This window comes from Denticeps clupeoides, chromosome 3 (genome assembly GCF_900700375.1).
Source record: "Denticeps clupeoides chromosome 3, fDenClu1.1, whole genome shotgun sequence".
Lineage (NCBI taxonomy): Eukaryota > Metazoa > Chordata > Actinopteri > Clupeiformes > Denticipitidae > Denticeps > Denticeps clupeoides.
This window is the reverse complement of record NC_041709.1, coordinates 6,834,744-6,845,243: the sequence shown is the minus strand read 5'-3', so window position 1 is coordinate 6,845,243 and position 10,500 is coordinate 6,834,744. Positions and strand designations below refer to the sequence as shown.

Below are 10,500 nucleotides of genomic sequence, written 5' to 3'. Positions count from 1 at the left end.
TCTTTAACTTGCTGGACCACCAAGAACTGTGAAAACTCGTTGGCTGCACACTACAAAAAAGAAATCTCTAAGGTCTTGTCTTCATCTTTGAACTTGAACTCGCCAACTTACTTAACGGCCAACTTACCAGCGTGTTATTACTTTGTCGCCTTTTGCTTATGTCACAAGCACCACATCTTAACATAGGTTTCAGAATAAAAGTACCTTGCCTGTACACTAAAATTGTACAAAATACAAACAGAATAAAACAGAACACATTCTTAACTTGAACAAAAAATTTGCAACAGTTACACCCCCAGCAAATCTCAACAACCTATATATGAGATTTCTTTAAACCATCTGAGCACAGTCAACTCAAACATTTCAAAGAGTATAACAATTAACATACAACATGAAATCACATTTGTTGCCTTAATTTGCTACAAGCAAAGTAACAAGTTTATGTACAAGTCTTCCCGGAAACACTGATTTAGCAGCTTTAACCTTTTCATCAAATGTGGTGTCACTGACTAACAGTCAGAAAACCTTTTCTGACCCGATTACCTGACTCCTGATACACTTCCACTTTCCTTCCCAGCCGACATTCATTGCGTGGAGCCTGATCATCTTGCAAAAGCTCACTGTTTCTATGTGCTCACACCGAAGCCACTCTTCAAAACTTGAGTCCATTGCAGAACTGTGTAACTATATGCAACTCTATGTGAACAGTAATGCCCCTGTTGTTCTCAAACCCATAGACTCCAAGAAGCTTGTTTGCTTGTCGTGATCTGAAATCAAGGCCTTGCTTAAAATAAGACTACAGTGGAATCTTTTTTTTGCATATTCAAATACCACAGTCAGTCAAAGTAAAGACCTATTATGTTTTTGTCTAACATTTTCACAAACATACAAAGTTTATTTTAAAAAGTGGAATTCATTTAAAGCTGCAAATTTCATAAACACATCAAACTTGTCTCTAAATTTCAAAAGCTATCAAAAGCTCAACACCAAAGCCACTGTGAGCATACAATTCCTCACAAACATATAAATTAATGTACATAATAACATATAAAAATTGTATAACATTATAGAGCAAAATAAAAAAAATATATATATTAAAATCTTCATTCTCTCCAACAATGACTTTTACATTAATGGAAATACATTCATGTTTGTATATGGTGAATGTAATACAACATATACAGTCATGTGAGAAAATTAGGACACCATATGAAAGCCTGTATATTTTAAAATATATTTGGACATATGGATATTTAATATCAATTTTAATGATATCGAGGGATCCAAATAATATAACTAAACAATGAAAAATTAAGAAAAGCCTTTTTAACACTTTCTGTGAAATGTAATTTAAAAATAAGGAATAAATTAGGGTGTCCTAAATGTTTACTCCATTAAAATACACATTTTTGTTCATATCTTTTTTTAATGTGTGATTTAATTGTAATTGTGTTGTTATTTAATTGTAATTAAGTCACTTTCTTTTCCAGACATACATAAAACATGATTGGACATTGAAATGTGAACATTTCCTAATAAAAGAGCTGATTATTTGATGGGGTGTCCTAATTTTCTCACATGACTGTATACACAAATATCCTTGGTCCCTGACCTGAGCACATTGCAGAGACAGCCAATAAAATGGAATTATTGGAACACTGCAGATCAAAATTTTGTATAAATGATACAAAATATATACAATACAGACAGTAATTGGAGACAGTAACTGCTGGTCCTGTGTAGCACCTTAATACTAAACAAACAATACATTATTCTCAATACATATTCTCATACGCTATTCTCAGCCATCCTTAAATCGTCTAATCACCTGCAGTCAAAGTAGACATCACTCATATACTTAAATATCACAACAGGATGGCTATTGTTTATGAATCAGATATACATAAATGTCAAATGTCTAAAATGGTTTTGTCAAAACTGTTGGAATAGTGCTAATTACAATGTTCTGTGGGAATTAAAGCTGTATTTTATGTGCTACTACAAGCAATTCTTCTAAAAAGAGATCAAGTATAAAATTAAAAAACATGTCAAATGTCCTAATATTTCTTTATTATAACAATAGCGCAAACCCCCTACACACCAATGGTATTGCACTTTATACATTCAAGAGTGCACATGACAGCAAAAAGCTGAACCACTCCTACAAACAGCATGTTTTATAAAAGTAAAGTACCTACCGTCTAGACATATAAATATAATTTTGACCTGAGGTCTCTATAATTCTACAGAGTACAGCACTGAAAACCATAAAATCTCTTGCAAATGTCAAATGAAATAACCTAGAATCTTTGGGATTAACAGTGAGGTCCTTTTCCAATATTCAATTTACAGTTCAGCACTGCAAAAACAAAACCTCAAACTCTGTAAGCCTCATCTTACATGTCTGTCTAAATAACAACACTTGGAAAGGTCAATCCAGAATGTTGTCTTCCTTCTGTTTCATTCAGACATTACACACCGACTGACCTTTAAAATCACCGTCTAACTCAGGTTATCATGCCACAATCAATTCATGTATCCAGCAGTCACTTTTCACCTTTAAGGTGTTTAGATACAGAAGGCACCCTTGCTTTTTTCCCAAGAAGGAAAAAAATTTAACATCCATCAAATGACAGTCGTTTCAATCAAGCCAGCAACCACGTGGCTTCACATTCACAAAGAGGATGTCAAGGCCGTGTGCATTTTGAAGTTGTCAATTTCAGGGCGCCTTTGTAATGCAAAGCTTTCAATGTTTTGAACTCCAGTGGCATCCTATGAGGAGCCGCATTGGAAAGGTATCGGTACTTGAGCATGTCATAGTAGTGGTACTTCACTGGATTCCCTTGTGTGTCTCTGGGAAACGGCCAAAATCCATAGAGGTGAATCTCATCACAGAAGCGTGTGGCCAAAGTATACATCAGTAATCCAGTGCTAGGCCGCTTGATGTTTACCTTGTTAGTCAGCCAGTATCTAGGAGAGAAAAAAATCAAGAAGACTATAAGCAGACAATTAAGACAAAGCCCTAATTAATCAAACAGTTTGTATTGGTTTATCATGATTAATTCTGTAGAGTAAAATGTACCGCACATAACTATAGTATTATGAATTCAGATGATCTGCCCACATGTCCAGATACAGGTGCATTGCAGACACATTTTGATACAGTCTGGTGAAAATACTACTATACTAGACTGTCATGCAGAAACCCCTCCTGGCCCACAAAACATTTCCTCACAAATATATTAAATTATGTCAAATGACATCAAACCTAAAAATCTACTGCAGAATTAGACTTGACTGTTGAAGTCACTCCTCTGAAATCTATATTTAGATTTTTAGAAGGACCTTACAACAAAACCAGAAACTGATAACACTGTTGATACCCTGGGTGCACCTACATTAAAAAAATTAATTAATCATATTCATAAATTAATATGTGGAATTGGAAAGAAATGGCTATATTATTTTGCAGATTTTCTATTTCTGAATTGAAGAATATTGTTCATTTAGTCGGTATACAGACACAGTGCATTATGCATTCAAAACAGGAGTGCTGCCATCTTGGTGAGCGCACAGCAGGAATCCCAGTTGGATGTGCCGAGACACACAGCAACCCAAGGGCTTCTTTCAGCCATGCTGTGAGCACACACTCGCACGGACTCGCCACAGGTGTTTCCCCCTCTGGCAGCTTTGATTTTAATGTGGTGACACAATGGGCCAGTGTGCCTTGGTCACTGTCTGGCAGGTCAGCCAGCCATGTGTGTAATGCATGGCGCTAGGAGAGTGAGTCTGTTAACAAGCCTTTGTGTCCCTACCGGCAAATTTGCCCACGATGCACTGATTTGAAACAAGATATGGGCAGGCAGAATGTCACCCAAGGACATTCTATGAATACATAAATAAATTAAGCAATATCATATGTACCATTACAGTAATATTAGACTTAGCATGTTATTGTGTTAATAGTTTTCATACATTACATTTACAAATCTATGATTTTTGCACAAAAAGCCCAGATTAAATGCAAAATGCAAATATTGCATATTGCAATTAACAATGCATCAGTTGACATTTTGCATGAATGCTGCACTTAGGTTGCAACCATTTTCTCTGTTGTGAGTAAATATTATTCTGTACTGGTGTTATTCTCCAATACTCAGGCCAGCACTCCGGGCTAAAAAACAACATTTGGCTCTACTTGTTTTGATCACTGCAAACATGGTGTTATGCATAATGCATGGCAATTTTATTCTGTCCTTGAATGCACAAAGGCGTGATACAAAGGCTGACTTGCCTGCACTTATCCCTTATTTCTTACACAGATTTGCCAAAATCCTTTGAAGGCAAATTTGAATATTTTTGTTGCATCATCATGTCGAAGTGAAGTCATGGCTGCTCCTGCCTCATTTCACACAAATGCATCACACTGTTTGCACAGATCCAAAGTGTGAGGAATTATTAAAAATTGTATGAAAGCTTAAATGGTCATAGACTGCATCAATCTGCTGTTGAGATTAACTCCTTTTGGAATGTGAGCAAAACTGAGATGACTTTTTGGTGGAAAAAGTTGAATATTTTCTTTTCATAATTTCGCATTTGTGTGGTCACATATTTCTGCAATGTCACCATATTTCACAATCAATCAGATTGCAAGTTTAGGTCTGTTAATAAAATTTGACATTAAATGAAAATTACGTTTAAAATTAAATCAAATAATGCTAAATTGAGTCATCTTTTACAGATTTTGATACCAGCTAATTTGATACCGGCAAACTGTCCCAAAGACTGGGAGCACACACACTAAATGCTGCCACCCTGCATTTAATTGTCTGTACCCTAGGAGTAATTAGGAGGCAGAAGAGTGACAGAGGAGAGACCTAGACTGTACATATTCTACAAGCATGTCTGCTTTTTAAAAACCATTAAAAAAACTATTCCTGAGCTAACTAGGAGAACGCGAATGGGCCTTCAGAAATATGATGATGATGAAAGCCCTTATTACTGTTGCAATACACCATATCACTAGTCACATGTACCAGTGAAAAAACTGGCTATCAACCCTACCATACAGGTCAAGATATGAGATATATGGGTCCTCATGGCCTTGACCAGTACATGTGTTGCAGCGTTTTTGAATGTATTTCAATTATTGCAGGAACCAACCTGACCTAGTTGCTCAAAATGAAGGTCTCTGCGGAAGAAAACAGGGTAGTGTTGTTCAGACTCACCCTCTGACGGCGTGGAAGAGCCGCAGTGAGGGATATGCCATTCGCAGATGCAGCCCTTGCTTCAGGATGAAATTGTTAACTACCTCCACGTGCTTCTCCCCCCCCTTCACCATGAAAGCTGGTATCCACAGCACGCTGTCGTTCAGCGCAATCAACCGATGCACAAACTTCTCGCGGTCTGACTCCTTCTGCAGGCCTCCATACACGCGGTGAATGACCGATGGGTTCATGGTGGTGAAGTCGGACCGGAGCCCCACGTCCTCAGCAAACTCCTTCAGTGGTGCCAGGTTGCACCTGTGTGTCAGTGCCGGAGGAAGCGCAGGAGCAGGGCGCAGACATAAAAGGAAAACAGTGCAAGGAAAAGAGCATCAGCCGCACAGCAGTATGCCACTGAACACACAGCTGCTGCTATGAGCAGAGATTCAGAAAAACACACACCAGCCTGTGCTTGGGGGCAGTAGGCACACATGTCTGCAATCACCGGATAACAAAAATCATATTTCCCTCTACCAGTTACAAAGAAGGGCGTGACGTAACGGAACTATGCCATTTTAAATTTGCTCAAATGAAAACTGCATTTCACACTAATTTAAAAAATGGAATACACAGAATCTGTACTCCAGAGTGAGAGGGGGAATGTGATCAGGTGGATAAGCTCCCAAATTGAATGAGAATTGTTGTCAAGAAGCATCTGATTGAATTCTGCCAACCATGAGATGCAGTTTGTCTAATTGTGACAGAGTGAAAATGAGCTTCATACTTCTATCAAAATCTCAATGAGGATTTTAATGGGATTTTAATTTGAACCACTTTTCTGAAGTGATTGGCAGTGTTCTGCATCAGCACCTCCTATGACTCTACTGATTAGGTACATTAGGCAGTGTAATTGATCATCGCTTACATATTAATTATTGCCAAAACATACTTTTTTTTTTTCAATTGAGCGTAGATGGCTCTTCAAAATTCAGAAACAATACTTGTTTGCATCTTCATGTAATTTAGTTTTTCAGTAATGGATTAGAGTTTATTACTAAATCATTTTCAATTATTTTACATCAGCGACGGGTATTTTTAATTCTCTCATCCTGACTGTGGTGACCTTGTGTGTTCATATAAATCAGATCGTTCAGATTAGTTTTTTTTCGAGAGAAACCATATATCTTCTCCATTTATCTGCTATAAGATTCATAGGCAGCAAAGAACAAGCCGAATGTATGACACCAAATGTCATATTCCAACTGGTCTGTCTTATGTGAGAAAATCATTCTACCATGGACAGCTCAAAGTGTAGTGCTGGGTATATATTTTTAGATTAGATTATTTATAAGATTAATATTTTAATCTTTTGCCAAGTGATAAAATAAAAGAGCTACGCTATGCATCAGTCACTGCAATCAACAAATTCTGGTTTTCTGCTTGAATTGAGTATTTCTTGTGTTGACTTCCATGACACCTGCTTCCTCTAACAAAGATCCTGGCAAACACGCGATATAATTATTGACAATTGCTGTCAGGACAAAAAGACTTATTTCCCTAATCTTGGGATAACATACACACCCCAGTTGGCCCTCACACTATAAATGAAGCCTTATTTCGCAAGAACCTTCTAGACTTGTCTGCCTGATTAAAGCCAGTGCTATGCAACTCTCTGCTTGCACAACAAAAGAGATGTGACGCCGGAAAAAGAGATTTGAGAAGAAGAAAAAAAAAAAAAAAGAAGACTGTGTGTACCGTATGATGAAGTCATGGCTGTCTATCTCTCGACCACATCCGCTGTTGAGCAGTATGCCTGAGTTGCCCACTACAGCACAGGTCTTGAACCTCCGATTCTTCAGCGGGGAGACTTCAGGAAGAAGGTTGTGCAGAGTGCGGGAGATATTGAGTGTCCGGTGCCGGTCCAGCACGTAGTGAATGGTGTCACCGGGTTTCAGGCTGCTTTTCACCACGGACACGTCTCTTTCAGCATCAAGGAACCGCAAAATGTCCTTCCTGTTAATGTCACGAGAGACTAGAGATTTAACTACGCACCATGAACCCAGTGGTTTTTGCTTGAATCACTGAAATGCTATTTAAAATGCTATAAAATGCATACGCTTAGGTTAGGTGACTCTCCCTCCTGGTTGCACAGCCTGGAGGTGCATTTTGGGTCAATGGATAAAAGCCAAATAATGACCCAGCAAAGTGCAACACAGATGGGATGGTGTGTCCCTCCCAACCAAACCATGCTGATTAAAGGAACACTCTGGAATAAATGAATACATTAGCCACGGCTTTGTCTGTCTATGTGACGCTCTGAGATGGACCTCTGTAGCTTTTCATCAGCTAGTATCAATGATGGGATCTGCACATTTTTGCCCAATGCATGCTGGGTGTTTTAACAAGTGTAGTCTGTTGACTAAACGCAAATAATACCCTATACTTTCTGCATGCCACGCCCTCATTTCACATATATTTATGCCATGTATTTACTTTGTACAGGTGAATACATGTGTAAACAAAGCAAATTCGTACATTTCTATAGCAGATCTCATATATTGCTACACCTGCAATTATTTCCCTGTGATTGGTGACATGACAACCGGTAATTTAATTTCTATTCTAACATCAAACTGTAATTCAGTTCCGATGTCCAAGCCTTAAGCCACAGTAACAGCGATTAATTGGACACTCAAAATAGAAAAATGTTAAGAGTGTGATAATGCTTTTATACAACTGTGGCGATTTCAGTATTGTTAAATACACTAATATGCTACGCGGTTCAAACAACAATTGTTAAGTAGTTTAATTGTTTATGGCCGCTTTATAGAATAAAGGGCCATATGGTGTCACAACAGTACACTTCAGTATTTTACTGAGCATCTTTTAATTTAGAAATGTTACTACTGATTTTATATCTTAAGTCATTCAGTCACATATACCCAAACATTTAACTGTATGTGCTGCACATTTCTCTCCTCTCAAGACACACACCAAGTATTAAAGGCAGCAAAGTGCTAAAAATACAGCCGAACACACCCCATTCCCCTTATAAAGAAAGGCTGAGGCAAAAAAAAAAGGAAAAGTAGGGCTCAGGGCTGCCAGCAACTGTCAAAACAGGCTTATGGGAATCTGCCTGTGTTACCAATTGGCAGCGAATGAGCCATCAACAAATCTGTCCCTTCCTTCACAATAACAACAAATTCGCCCTGCGCCGGCTCACGCCGTGCACGCTGCTCCTGCTCCTTCAAGTTATCATCATCAAGACCACTTAGTACTGCTGCTACTAAAAATAAGAACAATAGCGGAATAAAAAAATGCATCCCCGAGATTCAGATGAATTTGTGCCATGGAAATGGAGCATCTGCTCAAGTACAAAGTGCCACCTCAGAGGGATTGATTTGCCCATGTGCTGCACACGGTCCACTATGCTGCAAATTCTGTAAAAAAATATGAGTTTAGAACTGACCAGCGGCTTTTGCTATTGTTACTGCTCCATAATAAAGAGCGACGCCTTAAACAGGCTGCCAACAAACAAAGGCTGGCAACAGTTATGGTTGAACATCAGGACAGCCATGTCATTTTTTGGGACTGGTGTGGTCCATGAACACATGGATTTTTATGACTAATCAACAGATCACAGTCGAAAAGCAGCTTTTGGAAGAACGCAGCGCTACGCCAGGAACAGTGACCTTGATTTCTCTCCATGGCGCCACGGTGCTGCTTCACGCAGGGTCTAGAGAAGTGCTGGCAACGCTCAAAAATACCCGGGCCTCCACTCACCTTATCATGAGAACTAGTGCCGGGTTGACTCTCCATCCTTCTGTGGATGGCGGGGGGACGGAACTTTTCTCTGTGCCGTTGACTGACAGTCTGGAAGCCAGGACCTCTCTGTCACTGCAATGAAAATAAAGAGGCATGAAGTCAAGATGAGGTCAAACAGCAAACATATTTATCGCTGCCTCTACCGAACATTGACAGAAAGAAAAAAAAGCTTTATTTCTACCAGTCTGGCAACTAGTCACGCATCTGGTCCCATCTACTGATATTCTGCTTTAGTCTAGAACCCGAATGTAAGATGACAGGCTTTTCAGATATATTTCTGAGAAAGAAAAACGACTGTGTCTGGGCCTTTAAGGTCCATTTTAATAATAATAAAAGATGAGCAGAAATGCAGTAAAGTGAATTCAGATGTAAAAAGGTATTAGAACATGCTTAACAGTGGCAAGTGGGACACTACCTGACCACATGTCAAAATGCACTTTTCGCACTGTTGACATTTTACAGCTTTCTTTTCTGTTTTTTACTGCCAGAAAACAGGAAGGACATGACACGAACAGTCGAGAAGCATGTGTGAATTGTCCCCTAATGTACTGCACACACACACACACGCACACACACACACACAAAAGCACCTCCATGTCGAACACCAACGGTCAAGTGAAACAGCCAGGCTTCAACACGAACCAAAATCCTGTTCCAAGAAATAATTCAAACAAGTATGAGCACGACTCCATTTCACTTCCAGTAAAAATGTGCAAACACATGCCTCAAATATGCTGCAGACATTTACTCAACAAGGCAGGACCATGATGTCCACAACCTTTTTACCACGTGTGTGCTACTTTGTTCCATTGTCTTTTTTTTTTTTTTTGAGACATTGTTTCTTGTGACATTTGATTTGTTTCAAACCCACGGCGCGCTCTGCATTTCCCCTCCGGCATGTGCGACACGTTTAGAGCCGTCTGGCTAAGAGACCCGAGGCTGGTTCGCTGAAAATCTCCGTATCAGCCTCCCAAGGCGAGGTGGAAACAGGTTCCCCGGCACAGAACTGGGTCAGACTTCAGGAGCGTGGCCGGGGGCTCCGTGCGCCGCGGTCCCTCGCACTCCAGCCCAAACAAAGGGACGGTCGCGTCCGCGTCCGCGGCCACCCCAACTTCCAACTCCGAGCACAAACGCGTGACCTTTCCGCGTCTCACGGCGGGCGAGCGATTCCGGCCGGCGCGACCGACGGCGAGTGTGTGTCGTCGTGCGTGAGCTGCGTGAGCTGCGTGTCGTGCGTACCCCGCGAGTTTGGCTTCCTGGTGTTCGTCACTTCTTGTTATTTCTTTCGTCTTGTAGACAATCAGCAGGATGCTTATGGTACAGATGGTCCAGCGTTTTCGGGTTAGGCGCATTTCGCACAGAGACCCTCAGCCCGTTCCTTTGTTACACCGGCCCTGCCAACAGTCCTGAGATGACCTGGTCCTTCTCCTTCGGTACAGACTATCCTCTCTCCGTTACAAAAAAAAAAAAT

At 40.0% G+C, this 10,500-nt stretch overlaps 1 protein-coding gene across 1 annotated transcript; it reads right to left on the bottom strand.

The window, feature by feature from the left end:
* Window positions 1-310: 310 nt before the first annotated feature.
* Window positions 311-10,500, bottom strand: st8sia4 (ST8 alpha-N-acetyl-neuraminide alpha-2,8-sialyltransferase 4). The gene is made up of 5 exons (XM_028972932.1): window positions 10,269-10,500; window positions 8,988-9,101; window positions 6,960-7,217; window positions 5,229-5,522; window positions 311-2,970 (listed from the first exon to the last, which is right to left on the bottom strand). Exons 1-5 carry the CDS (start codon window positions 10,379-10,381, stop codon window positions 2,688-2,690), a joined length of 1,062 nt encoding a protein of 353 aa, XP_028828765.1. The 5' UTR covers window positions 10,382-10,500; the 3' UTR covers window positions 311-2,687.